We start from the raw sequence: 24950 nt of genomic DNA on the forward strand, positions 1-24950 counted from the left end.
AAAAAAATAAAATAAAAAATATTATCATATATAATGTTGTATTGTTATGTACATGTATATGTATCATTGTATGGAAATGTTGTTAATCGTGCCCGGAAATTTAGAAATGATTCATGTAAAGTTGTCGCTCCTTTAAATAAACTTATTCTAAAAGGTCACCTATTCAACACTGTAATAAGATCATTGAATCTTGTTTTTATCGGTATAAATATTGATTTTGTTATCAGTAAATTAAAAGCTAACTTAATATTACTAGTATGTTATATGCATATATACATATTCATGGATCTACAATCTGTCGATACCTGTAACTTGGCATTGCACAAGGTCATGTTTTTCTCTGGCGGTTTATAACGTCTTTACATTACATCCATTGGATGTTGGATGTGTACGGATTGATAGTTTAGTCTTAGATGCATGATTTTTTTATTAGTTGTTAGTGGCTTTGAACTAGCTGTCAGATAACTGCGAGTACTCTCAGATCTGTTCATTGTGTCTTTTTGTGTCGGGATGTATAAGTACCGGGCCACGTCCACTTGTATTTTTTGTCCATCTGATGAGTTAAGCCTTTTCCAACTGATTTTTATAGTTCCTTTTTATGTTGTACTGTTATACCACTGTCCCAGGTTATAGGGGGAGGGTTGGGATCCCGCTAACATGTTTAACCCCGCCACATTATTCATGTATGTGCCTGTCCCAAGTCAGGAGCCTGTAATTGAGTGGTTGTCGTTTGTTTCTGTGTTACATATTTGCTTTTCGTTCATATTTTTACATAAATAAGGCCGTAAGTTTTCTCGTTTGAATTGTTTTACATTGTCTTATCGAGGCTTTTATAGCTGACTATGCGGTATGGGCTTTGCTCATTGTTGAAGGCCGTACGGTGACCTATAGTTGTTAATGTCTGTGTCATTTTGATCTTTTGTGGATAGTTGTCTCATTGGCAATCATACCACATCTTCTTTTTTATATCTGTGTCCCTTTGTATAATGATGCATACTTGTCATGTGATGTTACCTGTTTCATGGAAATAAATTAAACGTGCTATGGAAATAGATGTGTTTTGTTGCTCTAATGCAGCCAAGTATAACGTTAGCAGCATGTTATAACTGCCCCCTGCTTGTTCTTAATAGCAATATAATAAACAATTTGATTAAATGCATATTATAAACAAAATTACAAATGATGGCATCATAGTAAATGAATATTTTGCTGCGTGTTACCAGAGACATATAATACATTATTATGTGTCTCTGGTGTTACTCATAGTGTTACTTGCTCTGCGACAGTCCACAAAACACTTACCTATCTGATCCGTCGGCGGTTCTTCTATTAATCACATATCAACTTTCACTTTTAAAAATATCTAAAAATAACTTGAGCCAGGTCAGGTAGAGTGAATTGATTACTACAAATATTCTGTGTTCCTGATGAACTTATAATGCTGAACGGGTACCTGTCTAGTTCCAAATTAACTTGTTAACGGTAAGTAAATCCACTGGACTATAAAACATACCACTAGGGGTTCCTTTAGCTGGTCATCATCATGTATGAAAATAGACAATTATAACCAGTTGTAAGATAAAGATAAAGATAAAGATATTTTATTTCCTAATCATAGGGCTCATAACAAGCATGTAATCACATAAAGTAAAAATAAAAAGCCTTTCTCTCCCAATCGCACACACTCACACATACAACTATCAGTCTGATTAAGGATGATTGATTTAACAGTACAACATGTAAATGAAAAAATAAAATACTGTAACAGATAAAAATACAGACACAAATGTATTTTTATTTTTTTTATGAGGAGAGTCAGTTGCTTATATTGTATATGTGGAATGGAGGATAACTCTTACTGCCCAGAAAAGAAAAAGAAAAAACAATTCAAGTATACTATACTTAAATGTGACAATGAACTGGTGAAGACTATAAATAAGTTTTATAAGTTTCAGTTAAGCAAATAATTAGTTTCTCAATGTGTAAAATGAGGATAGCAATTCACATAATTTAGAGTTAAAATGAAGGCTATCGTTTGACTTTGACATGAACCAAATAAGCAGATTACTATCGGATATTTGGGATAAATATGGGTATTTTGTAAAGAGTTCATCCAGAAAGGTTTTTCTTTCCTAATTATTATAAAGGGTACATTTAAATAAAAAAATGTTCTTCGTCTTCAACGGAGTTCATTGAACAAAACTGGCATGTTCTCTCTGATCTTGGCAGTGTAATATTTTTTCCATGTTCATCAATTTTTCGTTCGTGACAGCCTGTCTCTATGCGGAGACAATGATTGCTTATTCTAAATCTAGTTAGTATAACTCTCTTATCTCTGTTCTTAACACTTTCACTACTGATTTTATTTTTTCCGCGGGTTTCTGTGGCCGAGGCAAATTTGCACGCTCAGATTCCCCAGCCTGAATTAATTTCGTGACCGGTGTTACAAGAAAAGTTGCAAATTGAAAAACGTGCTGGAACTCGAGAACGCAGTCTCAGATCGCCTAAACAACTGATACAGAAGTTAAAAAGGTTGCTCTGTAAAAGATTTTCCTAGTGAATTAAAATTAAAACAAAAATTAATGTCTTTACAATGCTTGAAAGATCGATTTTTGTTACCTTTTTAGCTCAATGTTGCCAAAATGTCGACATTCGGATGTACTTTTTTACGTTAAAAATAAGTTTAAACGGATATAATTCAGCAAATCATTATAACCGAGTCTTCTTATTTATCTTATCACTCGTTTTTTGTCATTTAAACATCGTTTATAGCAAAACCGAAGCTTTTTATCTCTCCTAAATTAACCGTTTGACTTTTCGTTTCCGACCGCCATTTGTATTGATGAAAAGACAACTCTGTCAATCGACGAACGACTACTCGTTTTCAAAGTGATAGATAATGATACGATCATATACTCATAGACACGGATACCACGGATACGTTGTTGATATTGTAAACACTGGTATTAGGCAGCAACCATTTGATTTTCTGGGGGGGGCTATGGTTTTTTTTGGAAAAAAAAGTTTGTTTCCAGTTTTTGGAGAAAAAAATAATTTGTTTTTGATTCTGAGAAAAAAAAATTGTTTGTTTCACCCTCAGCTGCCACTATATGTAATGCTAAAATTGAAAGAAAAAAATTGTTTTCGAATTGTCGTGAAAAAAATAGAATGTTTTTCGCCGCAGGCAAAAAAAAAAATTTGTACAGAAAAAAAAAACCATAGCCCCCCCCCCCCCCCCAGAAAATCAAATGGTTGCTGCCTTAAAGAGTGTTATTAAACAAGATATGTTTGTTGTTTCATTTTCCCTGGCAAACATAACAATACTTTATAAAAAAAAAAAAAAAATCTGCTAAAAAAAATTATTTTTGGTTCAATCAGACATATACGTCTCTTGTTCAATTTCCATGCTGCCTATTTTAGAAGAATATGTTAAAAAATCAGTTTTGATACATTTTCTAAGTAAAATTTTGAATTTATTTTTACTGAGTTTTTTACATAGTGCTAAATTTAAACCAAGTTTTTCACTAAAAAACTTTATGTTTGCATACCACGATTGATTAGCCACAGCTTTATCAGAGAAGCTTTCAATATAAGCATCATTTAAGAGATCAGTGGGCGAGTTTTCAAGGCGGTGCCAATACATAAACATTTGAATTACTATGTTGATATATAAAGGAAATCTACCTAGCTCTGATATATCTCCAATATTTGCGCAATTTTCAGAGACACCAAGAACATACTTGCAAAATTTAAGATTTAATTTATCAGGTTCCCAATCTTTGAAGATTTCCAAAAGATGCATGGCTCTTCTTTTTGGAGTCAAATTTAACATACCCCATATTTCACAGCCATATAAAGCTATTGGTTTGATGGTGTGATCAAATATATGAAGTAAAGTCTTAATAGATGGAGAACATGACTTAATGTTTTTGTAAAATTTAAAAGAAGCCTTTAGTCCTTTATCATATAGTTTTTTTTTAGCTGCATTAAATTTTCCAGTATTAGTAAGAAATAATCGTAAGTATTTATAGAATTTCACACACTCTATTCTGTTTGCACCTATATTAAATTCATCTGACAGTAGTCTCCCATTTTTATTAAAGATTATAATTTGTGTTTTCTTTGTATTTATTTCAAGACACCAGTCATTACAATATTGGTATAAAATATTAAGTTATGACGTGTAGATAGGTTATTTATGACTCATTTATGTTTGTTGGTGATGCATCTGCCAACACAAAATACTAGTAAGCAGTACTAAACGTCATAACCATTTAGACTTGTCATATACAACCGACTATCGCTGTAGATGTATTTAAATGGGGCGGCTGACTCGATATTCAGACACCTACCTTGTCCGACCGGAGAACAGAACTAGTATATCTTAAATATACGTTCCCTGTCTGATGCCCCATTAGTCCGAGACCCCACTGACCAGACACCTCACAAGTCTGATGCAAATCCTATCGTCCTGCCGGAACATGCATGAAATATTTGCCACTGGACGTTAGGCAACAAACAATTAACCAACAACCAATACTCTGGCAAATATATAAAATTACTGCCATAATAGAAAAACTACTTCATTTGATCGTTGCTGACATGGTATTTTAAATAGTCTTTCTTATAGTATAAAGAATGAAGAGATGACAGGTACGATTGCCAATGACACAAACATCTACTATTTAGTGAGAAAACATTGGATTTTAGCCACTAAAGCAAACCAACAACGAGAAAAGCCCATGTGGTATATTTGGGTGTAAAAGGCCAAAAATATGAAAAAATTCAATTGACAAAACTTACAGCCTAATTTATAATAAAACAATTTACGAATAACAAATATGACAGACATGAACCAACAACAACCACTGAACTATAGACTCCTGACTTGGGACAAGTACATACACAATATGGTGGGATTAAACATGTTTGTGATTGCTAAATCCTCATAACTGTGGGTAGTGGTGTAACAGCACAACTTTTAAAAGAACAAACTATAAAAATCAGTTGAATAAGGCTAAACTCACCAGATCGATACAAAGCAGAAAAACATCAAACATAAACACAGACCTGATGTGGCATGGTATTTTGCCATTCCTCACAACTCAAAGGATACAAATTATAGATCTGAGAGTACTCGCAGTCACTGACAGCTAGTTCAAAGCCAATAAAACTAATTTAGAAAATCATGTATCTTACACTAAAAGAGCCATTTTAAAGACGTCATTAGCAGTCTGAGAAAAACACGACCATGTGCAATGCCAAAATAATGGTATCGACAGATTGTAGTACTGAAGTGCATATGTGTTTAACAAAATTATTTATATGATTTTAATTTACTGATAACAAAGTCAATATTTATACCAATAAAAACAATGTTCAACGATCTAATTAAAGTGTTAAATTGGTAACCTATAAGAATAAATATACAAAGAAGATGTGGTATGATTCCCAATGAGACAACTCCCCACAAGAGACCAAATGACGCAGAAGTTAACAACTAAAGGTCACCGTTGTTTCATTTAAAGGATTAATAAGTTACAAATTTCCGGGCTCTGTAAGCAACTTTAAAATTGAGGATGTGCTGTCTCGTTTGAAAAAAAGTTTTCACAGGTACAGCCAAACTGCTTGCAAACCAAATCTGTGTATCTATGGATCATAAGAACTTATTAAAGGTTTTAAGTAATTTGTGGTACCGAAATTCCTCACTTAAATAATTTTAATGAATTTACCAGAGATACATAGATTACACTCACTGAAATCCAAAACATCACTGAAGACATTGACATTATCATAGGCGGATCCAGGGGGGGGGGGGGCCCTTTTGTGGAAAATTTGGTTGATTATATAGCGAATCATTGAAGCATGACTGGAGCGGGCCCCCCTTTGGTCAGTCAGCGGGCCCCCCTTAGGAAAAGTTCTAGATCCGCCACTGATAATGAATGAGTTGGGTTATATACAAAAGATGATGCCATAAGAACACCACCTAAAAAAAAACAGAAAAATTTCATACTAAACGTTGTCCTGGACAGTACATTACTGTGAATTTGTGTCCATGACAATATTTTACTGTAAAATTGTGTCCATGACAATATTTTACTGTGCAGTTGTGTTAATGACAATATTTTACTGTGAAGTTGTGTTCATGACAATATTATACTGTGAAATACTGTCTTTGAAAATATATCTTAATCAAATTATTACAAAATTAGAAATAGTACAAATGCAATATGGTAATAAAATTTAGTTTAATGAGAAAAATAGTACAAATGCATGCAGCATGCACATTTTAATTTGATATTTATTTTGTAAAAGCTAGCTAAAGTTTCAAAACAGTACAGGTATAATAAAATTAAGAATGGTAATGGGGAATGAGACAACAACACGATGATAGAGCAGGTTTGCGTTCAACATCGTAGCGGCATTGAACGTGTAGCTAAAGACTAGTTGTTACATAGATATTGATAGCAGCTACGTAGTCTTCAACACAGCGGGATAATCCCGTACACAGAGACTTGCTTCTAAACAAAAATGTGTAGTAGTTCAGTTACAATGGACGTTCAACTACACGTCTGCTATCAAAAGGACACACTTGGTTCACTGAATAGGAATACCTACAAAGTACAATCTGTCGGTAAACCTTATTGCCAAAACATACTAGTACGTAAATGATGTCAAGGAGAAAATTATGGCTGTAATCATCTCATCTCAAGAACGTCCCCGCCCTAAACCAACCCGGTTCCAAGTCGAAATAAAATAGGGCCACTTTGGTCTTTTCCCGACGGGCTGCAGTCCCTTGCCAAAGTTTTTCATCCGTTTGGCTGTGCGGATATATGATTTACGCCAGCTGTCAGAGAGGGAACGTGCAATCTGATGCCTCGTGTAGTTAGAGAGTGATATGCTCTCGGCACGTTAAGAATTGTTAACATCTGCAACAACTCATTGAGAGGACCTGGTGTCGGTGGCATGTTGCAATGTCAAATTTCTGTCCCTATCCAACATTATCGCTATTTTGTGCATTTTTCCTTTGATCTTTTTTTGTGATAATTTTCATATCATGCTACTCGCTTGAGATGGAAAATTATCGCTAGAAACTAAGCATGCACGTGGCGTTGCTAACGAAATTGACATGAAATTGACAACGTCGTCATTGGTAAAATAGCGATAAAAAGATTATCATTGTTCATCTCAACTCGATTTCCTTTCTCGCTTTCGCCGTCCCAGCTCAAGCGAGAAAGTCAATCTCGTTGAGATGATCACCGATAATCTATAATTATCTCATTGTCGAGTGGCAGTCCAAATTTCCTCGATCTTTTTTTCCCTATATCGTTTCTGTTACCGAACCTACCTATTGCATCAATTGTATCAATTGTTAAATTGGTCTCGTCCTGAACATACGAGTAATATTTGCCACTGAACGTTTAACAAACATTTGCTTTTTCATTGATATCTATATAAAAGAATATAAAGTGTATATATCTTTTAATATTATAATGTTGGTGCTGGACCAAGAAGCAAAAAAAGAAAAGAAAAATGGTAAAATATTTTTTAAAATTTATTGTTAATGAGACCAAAATGACACAGCAATTAAGGATGGACTCACACCGAAGGGCAAGCTATATAGGGCACTAAAATGACTAGTGTAAAAAATTCAAACAGGAAAAACTAACGGTGTAATCTATAGAATAACGAGAAACACTTTTGCACCACATCTACAAACGACAACCACTGAACAACTTGCTCCTGACATATATATATTACAAAAATTAAACAATCTTTACCCTTTAATTCTCACAAGCACTTCCATTTTGATTTTAGGTTTGTTTTAAAGAACAGCGACAATGTGTGAACTATTGTTTTTATTGAGTGCTTTGCTTGCGTGTCCATTAATCTCAGCTTTTAACAAAACAGGTATGTTTTTTTTTTTATTTCACTTGTATGTATTAACATTTGATTATTAATTCAAGAGGTAAACTGTGACAGTTAATTTCCTTTTTCTCTACTAAAATTACATACTATTAATAAGTTCAGATGTATGGTTATTATTTACATTGTTTGATCCAGTCTTGTATGGGTTGTGGTATTCTGATGATTCAACTTAGAGATAATTTTAGAGATATTTGGCATTAAAAAAAAATTCAATACAGAATTGAACTCTAGTTCTTTGAATACAAGAGTAGTTTTAGAAATGTATTTTCATTTGTTATATGTTAACTTCCATCATTCCCGAACTGAACAAAGAAATAACACGACGGCTGCCGTATACGGTGCAGGAAACGCTTACCCTTCCGGGGCACCTGATTTCACTCCCGGTTTTTAGTGGAGTTCGTGTTGTTTCTTATTTATTATTTATAACTGTTGATGTAAATGTCCTTTGGTTTTTTGAGTCTTTGTTTACTCCTTAGTTTTGATTGTTATTGTCTGTTATCATTTTGTCAGTTTAACAATATTTGGTGGTTGCTTCTGTTATCATTTAAGAAAAGATTTGGCCTCTTATTTGAGAAACTGATTGTAACAAGTATTTCATAAATCACAAAGCAGCCATCATAATTTTGTCTTGATAGTTGCTCATTAATAAGATATACTTTTATTTGAGAATGATTCCGTTACAAGTTTGATACTGGTTCCAAAATGTCCTATTTACGTCATGATATATAACAAATAATCTTTATTCATAAATTAACGTCAATGAACCAAAATATGTACAACTGCTCTGTGTATTCTCTAATAAACTTTCTATCACTATTCTACTTCAAAAAAATACAACTATAAAAAAGAAGATGTGGTATGATTACCAATGAGACAACTATCCACAAAAGACCAAACTGACACAGACATTAACAACTATAGGTCACCGTACGGCCTTCAACAATGAGCAAAGCCCATACCGCATAGTCAGCAGTATAAAAGGCCCCGATAAGAGTACACATTTGTACTATTACGATTTTATCCTGGGTCAGGAACAAACTTATCCTCCTAGTACAATTATGTACCCTACAAGTTTACGAACTTGTCAAATACGTTACTCGTTCTCTTGTTACAATTGTACTTTACAAGTTAACACTAGGACTCACACTTGTCTTATACGGTACAACAATACGGTTCAGCTTGTAAACGCACAAGTTTGCATTTCTAACAGGCACCAATCTGTTTCTTATTACACATAAGTAATAATAACTTTTATATAAGATATACCGATCTCAAATATCAACGTGCCGTATCTTGGTATAATGTCTCCGTAGACTTATGACAACCGGCCATGAGCAAATAATAACTCCTGATTTTACTCCAATGGTAGTTGTACCATTCTTTAAGGAGGGCTGTTCTACCAAAAGTACCACGTTAATAGTATAATAGTTTTCTTTGGAACTCCCCTTCACATTTGAACTGAGACCAAGTTTAGTATTTTATTACCCTCGAAACATCTTAATCTTTTATAACTTTATTATAGTATATACAAATAATGCTTCTACCGAACTGTAACCAATGTAAACTATTGATTCTATGATACAAAATCATCACCTTATGTTTAGTCTTGATAGTTGCTCGTTAATTAGATAGAATTTACTATTATATTTAGTTGGATTCAAGAAAGAGGATTGTGAAGTATACAGACTTGACCTGTACAATTCAGATGATATCTATAATGTAGTCTGGAATGGAGAGGAATATCCACAATTTTGTAGTTTGAAGTTTAGAATTACCAGTTCAGACAGTTATGAGTTATGTGCAAAGGTCACTCAGTTTAATTTGGAATGTCCAGATTTTAAACTCAAGTTCTATTGGGGAGTTAAGATGAATGAAAAGGTGAGTATAGAAATATTCCGGAATTTTTTTGAATTTTCTTAAATAGACTCACATTAGAAAATATTTGATTTATGCGTCAGTTAATAGAAAAAAACAAACAAATGGGAAACTTTCTGTATCGATATGGTCACACAGGGAGGAACCGTTCGCGGTTTTTCTGACATTGGAAGGAGAGCAACAGGACTTATTACAACTATTGGAGGGCGTTTCTCATCGGCTGTGTTTTGACATGTGTTGATATCACTTAGGTGGTTCATACCGATGATAGTTCTTACAAAAAATAACTGTTTCTCTGTTTCTGTGTTAGATGCAGTCTTGGGTTTATGTGGGTAGACTATTTAAACATTAGTAAATTTGTTTAAAAAGTTAACATTCACATCAGCCAAATGCAGAAAAGAGTAAATAATGCAATAGACGTAATAAGAGATGTAAAAACTAAAGAGCATTGGAAGAATATCATGAGCAAAACTACTTTAAATTGACAACAAAGCATGGCAATTATGGTGTATACATTTCCAGTCTGGTAAATAACATCTGCAGACAATATAAAAACCAAGCTGTACAAAGAAAAGGCCTGTCACTATGCCTTAGATTAGCAGGGATATCAGGTAGAGAAGCCATGGAAGTCGAAGCCGATATTCAACCCATCCAACGTATAATAAAAGAAATAGCAGTACGTGTTCAATCTAAGAACATAGCAGAACCAATTCAAAGACAACCAATTGAAACAGTATTTAACCAACAACGACATGACACGTATGAACAACAAGAGTCACAATCTGGTAAGGCTATCAACCGATCCATAGACATGATCAAAGCTACAAAGATGAATATAAAACTTATAGAACCAGAATTCACATATAAAGCGGGATCAGATCAGATGGGATCACCAAGTCGACATGGTAGTTCAAAAAGCAGAACAGCAGACCAAACTGTCGAATGCAAAGAGGTTTTAAAAGTCCTACTATAGAGAGCAGATACTCAGCAGTTGTGACATTCACTGACGGCTATTCTCAGGGTAACCAAGTTACCATTAGAGAAGACACAATAAGACAACTGGAAATACTGTTTATTCCAATAGACATACGCACAATAGTGTAACCTTCAAAAAAAGAAACCTACAGCTGAGATTGAGAGGAATATATAACTACTAGAACACACCCGTGATATCGCGGGTCTGTGACTGAATTAAAGTATATAACTATGTGTAAGCCTTATTTTAGTATTAGTATTGTCATCTGATATAGTCATGCCGATTATAAGATGCACAGTTTTCTCTGCTTTCAAAATCTTTCTGGTTGAACCCGTCGACCTGGCACTTATCAATTATTAGTTATATAAATTATTTGGAAAACAAAAGGACCTGGATTTTTTTAATCAACAGTATTGTCGTATATGAGTTATAAATACAGTTGAGTTCTTTGATTCGCTGTTTAACGTCATTCCGGCCAACAAATAGATTTTTAGTATTCGTATTGTCATAGAAAGTCATACTGATTTAAATACTACAATCGGGAACGATGTGACAATGATTGAATTTAGTAGTGTCAACCCTGTGATTTTAACCCGTGTATATAGCTAAATCCTGAGTACTTCGTTTGGTGGTGCGCCTGTCAAATGCGGAACGTACAGATAAGGTTATAAACTGAATATACTATTGGTATCGGTATCGGATTCGACCCGGAACTTGTTTATTTTTGGCAATATTAACTATGTGGGAAACAAAAGGGTCTGGAGTGGTGTAATTTTTAATCAACACCATTGTCCTATATTAGCTATATATAAAGTTGAATTCTTTGATTTGTCGTTTTTACCCCATGACGGCTGACAAATCGGACCTCGTTATCTCAGTAGTATTATAGATTTCTGTACCGTTAGAAAATAACAATGAGCAACAATGTACCATACAAGAAAATACGTACGTAGTACAGAGAGACAAGTTCATTCAACTTTGACCTTAGAAATTCTAAGAAACGTGGACAGAAATATTGTCATAACCTAGAACAAAAACCTAAGAAATAAGTTTTATTTGATGTATTTTCAGAATTTTACTGATAAACGGATAAAAAAGTCAGCATAACACTTATGAAGGTTCATCGGAAGGAATCGACATATTTAACCGTTTTTTCACCACTTAACATGATAAATCTCTAGGTTTACACAAACCTGTGCACCTGAAATAGTTATAAGGCATTGAAGATCTTAGTTAAAAACTTATATGTATATTTTTGTCTCATGAAATAACTGGAATATTTAAATAAGGTAAATTGTTTTATTTCTTTTTTTTTTGCAGATTTACAACTGTTATTCCTCCTTACCAATTAAATACTGTAATGAAGATTTAGTTTTTATGAGTCTAGAGCCGGAATATTTTAATATTAGACGCTCTAATTCTAACCTTAGAATAACAGTGACAGCAAATCTATTATCAAAATACGGAGATGACAATTCATCTAATGGTAGGTAGTCAATATATTTTATAAAACATTTGCTGGTGAAACAGAATTAATCCTTGTTTCAAATTAAGAAATTCTTGGCCTGAGTAAAGTTTTATCCTGTCCAATACTAAAGAAAAAAGTTCACATAACATTTCATTGCACATAAGAAAATAACCATCATTGGAAGTTAACCAATCAAATTTCTCCCCTTATTTAACCTGTGTACAAGCTTTAGTAACCGTGTAACCTTAAGTTTACAAAATATTCTATAGAAACCCTAAATAAAAAAATGATTGTGCTTTGAAATACACAAGACATATGTTTATGAAATCGAAATGTTTTACTGCAATAAGATGTAGGATTAACTGCCTACAACTGTCAAGTTCAATGGTATATTTTTTATGCCCCACCTACGATAGCAGAGGGGCATTATGTTTTCTGGTCTGTGCCTCCGTCCGTCCGTCCGTCTGTCTGTGCCTCCGTTCGTCCGTCCGCTTCAGGTTAAAGTTTTTGGTCAAGGTAGTTTTTGAAGAAGTTGAAGTCCAACCAACTTGAAAATTAGTACACTTGTTCCCCATGATATGATCTTTTTAATTTTAATGCCAAGTTATAGTTTTGACCCCAATTTCATGGTCCACTGAACATAGAAAATGATAGTGCGAAGTTCAGGTTAAAGTTTTTGGTCAAGGTAGTTTTTGATGAAGTTAAAGTTACATCAACTTGAAACTTAGTACACATGTTCCCTATGATATGATCTTTCTAAGTTTAATTCCAAATTAAAGTTTAAACTTTTGACCCCAATTTCACGGTCCACTGAACATAGAAAATGATAGTGCGAGTGGGGCATTCGTGTACTATGGACACATTCTTGTTTCGACCTATTTTCGAATACAACCGGCTGTGAAGTACCATTATTTGGTGGTATAACACCTCAACAAGGTCAGGACATAATTGTGGTGTGTGGTCAACACGAGAAAGAGTGTAAACTGTCTGATTTAGCAGATATTCAAAATCAATTATATAAACGTTTGTTAAAAGGTAAAGACATGAAGGAGTTTTGGAATTCGTCTGATTCAATAGGTAGTCCATATATTTCACAAATCTTTGTTACACGGCCAGTACATCGTTAGAGTCCGAGTTTGAACATCGGTATACTACTGTTGCCTTTATTTAGCACAAAAGGAGCTGTATAAATTTCCTGATTTATTAGATAGTCCGTAGATTTTTGAAGTGAAGCGATTGCTAGTGTTGTATGTGAGTGCAGTGGATTGACGCCTCATGGTAGTGGTTCAATATTTATTGTTATTTGGAGTGATATCTTGTGTTAATGGTTCAATATTCATTGTTCAGAGGAGTGATATCTTGTGTCATTGGTTGTGTACTCATTGTTCATTGGAGTGACATCTTGTGTTAGTTTGTACATTACTGTTTAGTGGAGTGATAGTTGCTGTTTTAGGTTGTATATAAATTGTTTAGTGGAGTGATATTTTGTGTTGTAGTTTTTACATTACTGTTCAGTAGAATAATAGCTGGCTTTGAAGTCATAAAACTTTCGAGTCTGTTTTTTGTACTCAAACTCCAAAATCAACCAATCAAAATACTGGATTTCATGTTTCGAGCAGGAATTTTGTGCTCCGAGCACTGAGCAAAGTTTTATGATTTCAACCCCTGGTGTTATTGGTTGTGTACTCATTTTTGATTTGGAGTGAGATCTTGTGTTGTAGTTTGTACTTTACTGTTAAGTGGAGTGATAGTTTCTGTTCTAGGTTGTTTACTAATTTTATGTGTTTTATTTTGTGTTGTAGTTAGCTAGCTTCTTAAAAGCTTGATATTTAAGAAGGTGGAAGACCTGGATGCTTCATACTTTGTATATGGTTGCCTCATGTTACGAAGTTTCCGTCAGTCATATGTCCAATGTCCTTGACCTCATTTTTTTGCTCAGTGACTACTTGAAAAAAAAGTTAAGATTTTTTTGTCATTCTCTCTTGTTATAAGTAATAGGATAACTATATTTGGTATGTGCGTACCTTGCAAGGTCCTTGTGTCCGTCTGACAGTTTTCACTTGACCTCGACCTCATTTCATGGATCAGTGAACAAGGTTAAGTTTTGGTGGTCAAGTCTATATCTCAGATACTATAAGCAGTAGGTCTAGTATATTCGGTGTATGGAAGGACTGTAAGGTGTGCATGTCAAACTGGCAGATGTCATCTGACCTTGACCTCTTTTTCGTGGTTCAGTGGTTATAGTTAAGTTTTTGTGTTTTGGTCTGTTTTTCTTATACTGTTTACAACAGGTATACTATATTTGGTGTATGGAATGATTGAAAAGTGTACATGTCTAGCTGGCAGGTGTCATCTGACCTTGACCTCATTTTCATGGTTCAGTGGTCAAAGTTAAGTTTTTGAGTTTTGGTCTTTTTTTTCTATCTAATACTTATTGCAATAGGTCAACTATATTTGATGTATTGAAATATTTTATGATCTACATGTCAGTCACGGCGCAGATTTTATTTGACCTTGACCTCATTTTCATGTTTCATTGCTCAGTGTTAAGTTTTTGTTTTTCTTAAACTATAAGCAATGGGTCAACTATATTGTTGTATGGAAGAATTGTTAGCTGTACATGTCTTCCTGTTCATCTGACCTTGATCTCATTTTCATGGTTCGTTGGTCAATGTTTAGTTTTCTTGGTTAAGTTTATGTGACAGTTGTAATAAAGCTTTATATTTAGGACTACCAACATAATATCAATGATTAGAAAAGAAGGCGAGACATTTCAACATGTGCACTCTTGTTACATTACTGTTCAGTGGAATAATAGCTTGTGTTATTGGCTTTGTACTCATTGTTCATTGGAGGGACATCTTGTGTTGTAGTTTGTGCATTACTGTCATGACTGTTCAGTGGAATAATAGCTTGTGTTATTGGCTTTGTACTCATTGTTCATTGGAGTGACATCTTGTGTTGTAGTTTGTGCATTACTGTCATGACTGTTCAGTGGAATAATAGCATGTGTTATTGGCTTTGTACTCATTGTTCATTGGAGGGACATCTTGTGTTGTAGTTTGTGCATTACTGTCATGACTGTTCAGTGGAATAATAGCATGTGTTATTGGCTGTGTACTCATTGTTCATTGGAGGGACATCTTGTGTTGTAGTTTGTGCATTACTGTCATGACTGTTCAGTGGAATAATAGCTTGTGTTATTGGCTTTGTACTCATTGTTCATTGGAGGGACATCTTGTGTTGTAGTTTGTGCATTACTGTCATGACTGTTCAGTGGAATAATAGCATGTGTTATTGGCTGTGTATTCATTGTTCATTGGAGGGACATCTTGTGTTGTAGTTTGTGCATTACTGTTTAGTGGAGTAATAGTTGCTGTTTTAGGTTATTTACTAATGTTTAGTGGAGGGATTGGTTTGGTCGTATATTACTGTTTATAGAAAAAAAGATGTTGTACGATTGTCAATGAGACAACTCTCCACAAGAGACCAACACGACACAGAAATTAACAACTATAGGTCACCATAATGCCTTCAACAATGAGCAAAGCCCATACCACATAGTCAGCTATAAAAGGCCCCGAAATGAGAATGTGAAACAATTCAAACGAGAAAACTAACGGCCTAATTTATGTATTGTAATTGGTGGTGTATAGGCAGCATACTTATGGTTTAGTATAAGGATTGCTGGTGTAACATGTTATTTATTAATTGTAGTAGAGTAATAGCTGGAGTTAAAGGTAGAATATTCCTTTTTTATTACTTTTTATATGTTTTGTATACTAATAGTCCAGTCAAACTAAGTTTGAACCTCAAACTAATTGCAACAGAAAATGTTTTAGTTCTAATCTATAGCATTAAGTCTCAAATATACACAGAAAAAAGTCCCATAAACTTGAGGAAAACTCAAATTTTGCATTTTTAATTTCTTTTGAAAATTAACATCGGTAAGGGAGATAACTCCGCAAAAATGAGTCTTTTTTGTCATTTTTTTGTTGATTTTCTTCAAATTCATGTAAAATATGATACTGTGATGGGGTTATATGTTCGAATTTGACTATATTATATAATCTCCTGCTCATGAAATGTACAAGACCGAAGTGTTATGGGTATTTTTATTTTTTTAGTACATTTTTCATTAATGAAATTGCAAATTTATGGCTTTGTGACCATTTAGAAAAATTAATGTGAATATTTGGTATTGTTTATATCTGTAAATTTTATTTGCTTAGCATCTAACTTGTTTAAAGTAATTTTAAACCACAAAAAGAAAAATATTTTGCTTAAAGTCATAAGAAACCTCAAATTAAAAAAAAAATATGCATATGTTTTTTTATTTAATGAATGGCTATTATCTATTTTGAATTTATTGAACCATAAAACTAATTTTTGACTCTTCACATTGAATAATCCGCGAAGCGGATTATGTAAAATGTGAAGAGTCAAAAATTAGTTTTATGGTTCAATAAAATCAAAATAAATTATTGCCATTCATTATAAATAAATTTGTATCAAAAATAAGGCTTAAAGAACGTTTTATATTATTTATATTTAACAATAACAACGTACACACATGTTGGCGTATGAATACACAACGCCAGAGTGGGCGTGTCGCCATCAAAATTGACAACATTGAAAATAAAACTAATAATTTTAACCAATCAGAAAACAGTAAACACACCAAATTTATTTATAACTAAATGGATAGATTTCTTTATACAACGTATGTACATATACTTTTTTCTGAGGAAAATTCTTTAATTTGTCCACATTTAGAAGAAGTTTACTTATTTTTAATTGCTTCCTTCCTTCCAGGAAGCAATTCGCCGACATATTTTCCGTATGCATAGTCACCCCGTATAACCCCGATACAAATGAAACCGGACGTTGACGCGTTCGAAGCGATAATCAGGACAATATTTAGGATGACAACAATTTGGAATGTCTCTCTAGAACTTATTTGAGTATATATAAATATGTCAATGTGCATGATAGTTTATTTATTCAATTATACAATTATTGTTAGTTTTAGATATTGCATAGAACGATTGATAAAACTGCTAGATGCAAAACGCACAGACATGGTGCAATTTCATACGTTTTATGAGATAAACAATGCTGAATATCTTTTCGTGCATACACCTTTGCGTATTAATACCTTAAGCAATAACAAATAACTATACTTTGAATTACTACGTGCCTTCAAATGTTCCCTAGAACTAAGAATAAACGCAATATCACAGTAAATAAGTTTTCTCTTACTGTATTGTTCGTTCCACTAAATGTGTCGCGTTCGTTGTGCGTTTTAAAAAAATCACTGTACAGTTCGTTGACAAAAACCGTCACAAATCACTTTCTTGTCAAGGTATTCGAGATGATGTCGGCGACCCTTTTTCTATATTTTATTGTAAATGTTTATCCGTTAAATTAGTCAAAATAGTTGAATGTTGAACTTAAATCACCAGTCACCCAAAGCCAAAACTGCAGTGTTTAACCAGCGTACATCTGATAGGAATGTTTCTATTGAAAATTGGGACTTTCAACGTTATTCCAGATGAAATGAACAGTTAATAAATATATTCCAGAGGAAATTAAGTTTCAAAAAGTATAGAACAGTCATTAAAACATTAATGACTTCCTTTTCACAATTTGAGGCTCTTCAAAATGCTGATGTTGGTCCAAATTCGCATAGACGAAAGCAGACATAGGAGCTCGTTGAACTTAGTTTGCCGAATGCCTTAGATGGCATTCTAACTGCTTTATCTATGGGTGTTTTTTTTTTTTTTTTTTTTTTTTTTTTTTTTTTTTTTTTTTTTTTTTTTTTTTTTTACATATAAAGCTTTTTAGATGTGGTGTGATGGCCAGTGATACAACTTTCCACCAAAGTTTAAATGAAGTGGGTGAATAAAGCAATTATTATAGTCCAATGTAAACATTTAACAGTGAGGAAAACCTTTACCATATAGTCGGCTATAAAAGACACCAATATAAAAAAATAAAAACGAGAAAACTAACGGTTATTTATTTATAACTTATGGATTAATTATCAAAGAAAAAAAATATGACAGATCTATATAACCTATGTTATACAGGCCCATGACGCAATTTCTTTAACCCTTTCCTCCATTGAATTTTTTATTGATAACTATTAAGACACATGATAAAAGAAATAAAGCAAATGTCTATGGTTAGGTTGATGGTTGATGATTGATGCTTTGCTCAATTGCATAATTTACCGATGACGCCAAAGGTAACTGGGGAATATAAATATGGTCCCTTTGGTCTTCTCCGAAATAAGTCAAAATTTGAATGAAATGCATATGGGTGGGTATAGACTTCAAGGTGCTTAAAGTACCAGAATTACCAATCATGTAGATTTTGGCATCACAGTAGAAAGACTGTAATGTTCGAGGAAACTAAACATAATCTTTATACCTTAAAAATTAAACAAACAAAAAAAACATAATCGACGAAAGCAATTAAGTTAATATTAAGAAGTATCTCTTCATCTTTATATCTTTACATTAAAGAAACTATTACTATTGACGGTTATAAGTTACATGTTCATTGTATATGTTCCAGACCATATTAGTATTTGGACCGTACGCGTACGGTCCGGACCGTACGCGTACGGTCCGGACCGTATGCGTATACTCGTACGGTCCGACCATACGCGTACGGTCGGACCGTATGAGTATACGCGTACGGTCCAGCTGACCAGACATGTTTTGAGATCATATGGGTTAATCTTTAAACAATCATTTATCAAAATCTTTATTTTTAGTTATACAAATTGTTATTATTACAAATAGATGGATGTAAATAAGCGAACAATTGACATTAAATATTTGTTTAATTGTATATCTGAATCCTATTTTGTTACTCTGGCCCAAGGTGACACTAGTCTTGCTACCACAAGGAACGTCATATTTTTTTTTTACATTAACATGTTTTGTTCATGCATGTTCCTTTGCATATGCATTTTTTTGTAAAGTTCCTAAATATTCTATAACAATTGTCCTCCCACATTATGTTTACTTCCGATAACTTCAATTTCAATGAGCATACTGGGCTGCAATTAATGAATTACTGACATGCTAAATGCAGGAGTTAAAATATTAAGTTTGTATTTCAATTACTATTGAACTTTTTATATTAGTTTGAGATATAAGTTATGTTGATCTGTTATAAACATTTGTATCTAATAAACTTGACCAACTTCTTAATATTAGTCAGACCGTACGCGTACGGTCCGACCGTATACGTATTTTGAAAAAGTACGCATACGGTCCAGACCGTACGCGTACGGTCCAAATACTCATACGGTCTGGAACATATACACATATTCTCTAGCCTTAGTGTAACTCTATTGTACTCTATGGATTAGGACCCTTGGACCCGCCTCTGAGATTCAGGCCAAAAGCCTATAATCCATTAATTGTTTTTGATTGCCGTCTACATCAAAAAGAAGATGTGGTATTGAAACAACTCTTCGCAAGAGACCAGACGACACAAAAATGAACAACTTTAGGTCCCCGTACGGCCTTCAACAATGAACAAAGCCCATACCGCATAGTCAGCTAAAAAATCACACAGAAATGAAAAATGTAAAACAATTCATAAGAGAAAACTAACAGCCTATTTTTTGCAAAAATAGTGAACACAAAAATATATATAACCACTGATAACAAGCTCCTGGCTTTAGACAGGCACATACAGAATATGGCGGTATTAAACATGTTAGCGGGCACCTAACCCACCCTAACCGTACAATGACTGTCGTATGGTAAACATTTTCTAAAAATTTTAATGCTATCAAATTAGATATTCGGACGTGTGTATCTGTAGGCTTAGTCATATTTGCATCTGTCGAGTTAATGAATTTCTACCAATTCAACTTTCATAAGGATTTTTTTACATGTACAAAATACCTCCAAGAGTGTTTCGACAATACAACGGATATTATGGGTTGCTGTCTCCATGTTATGGTGGTAAATTATTTATTTTTTAAACATGCATATTGGTTATAATCATATCAAAGCATTTATTTCATACACGCAAAATTCATTGAAAAACTCAATATTGTGTCAACGAAGTGTACAGTATAAAAAGGTGTAATGACAACGAAGCGTACACAACATGAAAATAAAGACACTTTAAAACGTGTATTTTTTTGTTTCTAGACACAACACAAACATACGACCTTTATAAGTTTGTTAATTTTAACTATGAAATTTTCAAAAATGTATGTTATAAAAACTATGAGGTACAAGAAACATTAAGTTTTGAATATTTAAAAATACCAAGCACGTTTTATCATTGATATCGTCGTGCGTTATTTGATGTTTGTATATAAAAATTCAACATATTTGAAAAGCCTTTTAGTAACTAATGAGTATTATGGCAAAGAATATATTGGAGCAAAATATCCGAAAAATAGATATTGGATTTTCTTTAAAAGTATTAATTTCTTACTGTCTGAACTCAGTGTTACACGATGTGTTCGATTCGAACGCGTCAACGTCCGGTTTCATCTGTATCGGGGTTATACAGGGTGATAGTGACCTGAGCGTAACCCTCCTCGTAAAAATCTGGTGGTCGCAATACGCATGGATCTGTCATTAAAATAAACAATTCTCTGATTGTACATGTTAAACACGTGCTCAATACTCATGCTTTTTGTTATTTGTTTACTATAAGGTGACAATCGGTGAACTTCGGCTTCAAAACACGACTTTTAATAAGCAGCCATGTTTGTTAAATCATAACAGACAGAAAAAAAAATAATTGACGATTATACGTTATATTTGCGTAAAAAATGAGAAAATCGTTCACAGAGGACTAAGTTTATGATATATACATATATATATATGCATGCATTGGTTCAAGAATTGGATAAACATTTTTTTTCATCACTCACTCGTTTCATATGACTTTAATTAGTTTTATTGAGTTTGAGATTCTTTACCTTGACATGCTGAAAAATCTAATAAATGGTCAACTTATGAATTATGAAATCTCAGTTGTAGCGCGATAAAGATATTAAAGGGGATATATAAAAAATATAAAGTTTGATTTTTTTTCTGTTCAATCAATAATGAAAGTGAAATAGTAAAATAACAATTCGCTTTTTGCAGCCAAAAAGGTTCAATTTTGTGGAATTATGCTAAGAAACATTGATAATTAGTAATTCACTTGCAAGTGGATGAGTCGACCTCTTTAAATCCGTATTCATGTGAACTTCAATTTAACCCCTAGCTAGAGATTGACAACGCATGCATTGTACGTGTACTGGTTATTTAAAGTAAAAGAATGTCAACAATGAAAGTGAAACTACGGTAAATCATTTGATTACTAATTCGATGCACATAAAATCATTCTTATACGGTTAAAAACAATGAGAAACATCTATTTTTAATCTATAAAATAAAATCAAACGGACCTATAAAAATCCAATTGCACGTGTTGGTTTAATCTATTCATATATTTATTTATGTTTACATCGCTTATATGGTCATATGAGGTCAAATCGATAGGCAATTAAAAGGCGTCTGGACTAAAATACACACGAAACGAACCTATATATTATCTACCCCATGCTCTGTAAACTGTTTATTTTAGACTTTTGATAGTTTAGATAAAATGTTTTACTTTGTTATAAATCAAATATGAGAATATGAGTCAAATCGGTGACCATGAATTTGACAGCTAGTGCCCCTTTAAAAGAACTTTAGTTGTCTTTGTTATACTCTAAAGACGGCTTAAATATCAAGAATCAATACATTATGTTGAATAGAAGCGGTAACGTTATAATTTTGCATCAATTTTTATTGATATTTCTGCCTTTTTTGCAGAGTTTTCTCCCATTTCAATGCAAATCTCCATAGAAATCATGAAATAATATTTTTTAAGTATTCCTCAAGTTAGATTTTATGGGACTTTTTTCTGTATATATTTCACAGTGTAGATACTATTCTGTACGCTATCCGGAAGTCGCGATTTTCGAAGCGATGATTTCCAACCGGCTAACAGGACGGTTTTGCCTACGGTAACTTTTCTCATCATTTGTTTACTCCTATATCTACAAAGTGCTTTGAACATCTTCAAGGTATATATAGCATCATAAATATGAGTTACTGTAACAGAAACATGCATTAGAATATAAAATATACGTGTGCATCACATCAACTTGGTAGAAAAAAGTGAAATCGATGGACAATTTTGCTCTCGTAGTACAGAGCAAATAATCTTTTATTGCAAATATTTGCATCAGTTTACAGTTAAATATATACTGTTTCAATATTCTTTTCGTATTTAAGTAGAATATTCGTATTTCCCATAAAAAATATGTTTTCCTTGAGGATCCCAAAATAAATTACTGTACGATCAGTCTAGAACTGACTGTATTCTAGAAGCGATTTCAGATTTTTTGACTGTATGACCAGTCGTGATTTTGAAGAAAAAACAACAGCAATTTGAAGGTATATACGTGTATATGTGATATTATGAACTATCCAGGGAACTATAACGTGTAATTACTTTCATCAGACAATACAAATATATTTCTGATAAATTTTTTAGATGGCAAAATAATTGTATTTTTGTTACATCAGTCTTATTTAAAATTAAATGCCTAAAATGTACAGTAATACATGATTCGCTTGTGGACTTTGTAATAGTGTATCGTTACAGTTATCTGTTTATAGCTATTAAATTTTTAAAGATTATTTACACCGTCCTCCGTTGACCAATTGATGATAACATAAATCAAGCTTGTCGCTTTTAAAATTAAAAAAAAATGGATAAAGACAGCTTTGCGTAGGGGGTTAATTCATGTGATATAATTTTGGTAAGTTTACAGAAATAGAAGGTCCATAATGCATTAATCGAGTACAAATAGAGCAATTTCAGAAAACTTTAATGATTGGTTTAGGAGGTGTTGGAAATACCTGATGGGTGCCCCCATATAATGCAATGTTCAAGTCCGTATCTTATATAAAGTAACCCCATAAAAGATTTTTACTAAAATTCGAAATAGACGGTGCACAATACAGTCATTATCATTTATGATAAGGAATCCGAATAAGATTAATTAATAGTTATATCAGTGACGGATTAAAAAAAAGGGGGGGATCCGGCAGTTTGAAACCCTTTTTAACTATCAATGCATTTGTATGGGAACATAAATAAATTATATTTGAAATCCCCTTTTCTCCTGGATTGGACCCCCTCTCCATTTAATGAATGGCTATTATCTATTTTGAATTTATTGAACCATAAAACTAATTTTTGACTCTTCACATTGAATAATCCGCGAAGCAGATTATGTAAAATGTGAAGAGTCAAAAATTAGTTTTATGGTTCAATAAAATCAAAATAAATTATTGCCATTCATTATAAAAAAAATTCTATCAAAAATAAGAACTTTTTATATTATTTATATTAACAATAACAACGTACACACATGTTGGCGTATGAATACACACCGTCAGAGTGATAAAACTAATAATTTTAACCAATCAGAAAACAGTAAATATTTATTTAAAAATGGCCGGAACCCCCAATGTATATAAAGTGGTTTATGAGGAGATGCGCTTACAAAATCGGCGAAACATATTGTACCGGTCGAACGGACGAACGGAAAGACGGACTTCTTCATCACTTTTACCCCCCGCTTGACAAAGTGGTACATACAATTGAGTGTCAAAGAGACAGCTCTACATCTTAAACAAAGTGAAGGAACTGTGATCAATTATAGGCTACAGTACGGCCTCGAATGTGTGTAAATACATGCAATTTTATATAACAACTAAATCTGTGTGTTTGTACAATTTTAAGTATAACGGAGGACATTTCTGAAACTTATATACTAGTATACATAAAACCTTCCTCTTATTTTAGCAACATTTAAACATCCTTATACTTAATGTAGTAAGTCGAGTACACCCTATTAAGCTAAAATATGTTTCAGGATGTGAATGTATTGAAAGATATTTGTGTTATTTAGAAAAATGCCACCTTCTAATGTATCGTAAATAACTTTGAAATCACCACTAGAATACAGTGACATAAAGACTGATCATACAGTTTTAAAATATACAAGCGAGACTGATCGTACAGTGAGAAATTCAAACAAGTGTAATTTTCTTATTTCTGGCTTCAAAGATCTGGTTGAAACTTTTACCACCACTTGAAATATACTTCATTTAGTTAATTAAGTCTGGATTTTACGTTAATTTGAACACTAAGAGGGTAAAAAGATTGTTTTTAGGTTCGCCGACTTATTTTTCTTAGTGATGCACTTGAAAATCTCTTGATTAAGGCAAAGATACGAATAATGAATGTGCGGAATTTAATTCTAAACCATTTGAGAATATCGATGTCGGCTGAATTAATCATTAAGCAATGTACAGATGATCAACTTACCGTTTAATTCAGTATACCCATCAAATTTAAAATGTGATCCAAAAAGTTCTCGCTTCGAAAATCGCGACTTCCGGATAGCGTACAGAATAGTATCTACACTGTGTATTTGGGGTATACTGTTAAAGATTAAAACTTCAAAATCTTCTGTTGCAATTACTTCAAAGTGAGGGTCAAATGTATGCTAGATTGACTGGACTGTAATGGTTTTACATTTTTGTATAGGTTGAATGATAGCTTGTGTTGAAGGCAGTATATTCCTTTTTTTTTTTTTATTAC

General features: G+C 33.1%; 1 protein-coding gene across 2 annotated transcripts in view; it reads left to right on the forward strand.

The window, feature by feature from the left end:
• Positions 1-1356: 1356 nt before the first annotated feature.
• The window catches only part of LOC139518084 (uncharacterized), a 29504-nt gene continuing 5910 nt past the window's right edge, over positions 1357-24950 (forward strand). For both annotated transcript variants that reach the window (XM_071309748.1, XM_071309749.1), the window contains exons 1-4: positions 1357-1482; positions 7819-7911; positions 9581-9807; positions 12101-12266. In XM_071309748.1, coding sequence (XP_071165849.1) covers positions 7842-7911; positions 9581-9807; positions 12101-12266 — 463 coding nt within the window. In that variant the 5' untranslated portion in view covers positions 1357-1482; positions 7819-7841. The remainder of the gene's footprint in view (positions 1483-7818; positions 7912-9580; positions 9808-12100; positions 12267-24950) is intronic.

The sequence above is a fragment of the Mytilus edulis genome, chromosome 3 (genome assembly GCF_963676685.1).
Source record: "Mytilus edulis chromosome 3, xbMytEdul2.2, whole genome shotgun sequence".
Classification (NCBI taxonomy): Eukaryota; Metazoa; Mollusca; class Bivalvia; order Mytilida; family Mytilidae; genus Mytilus; species Mytilus edulis.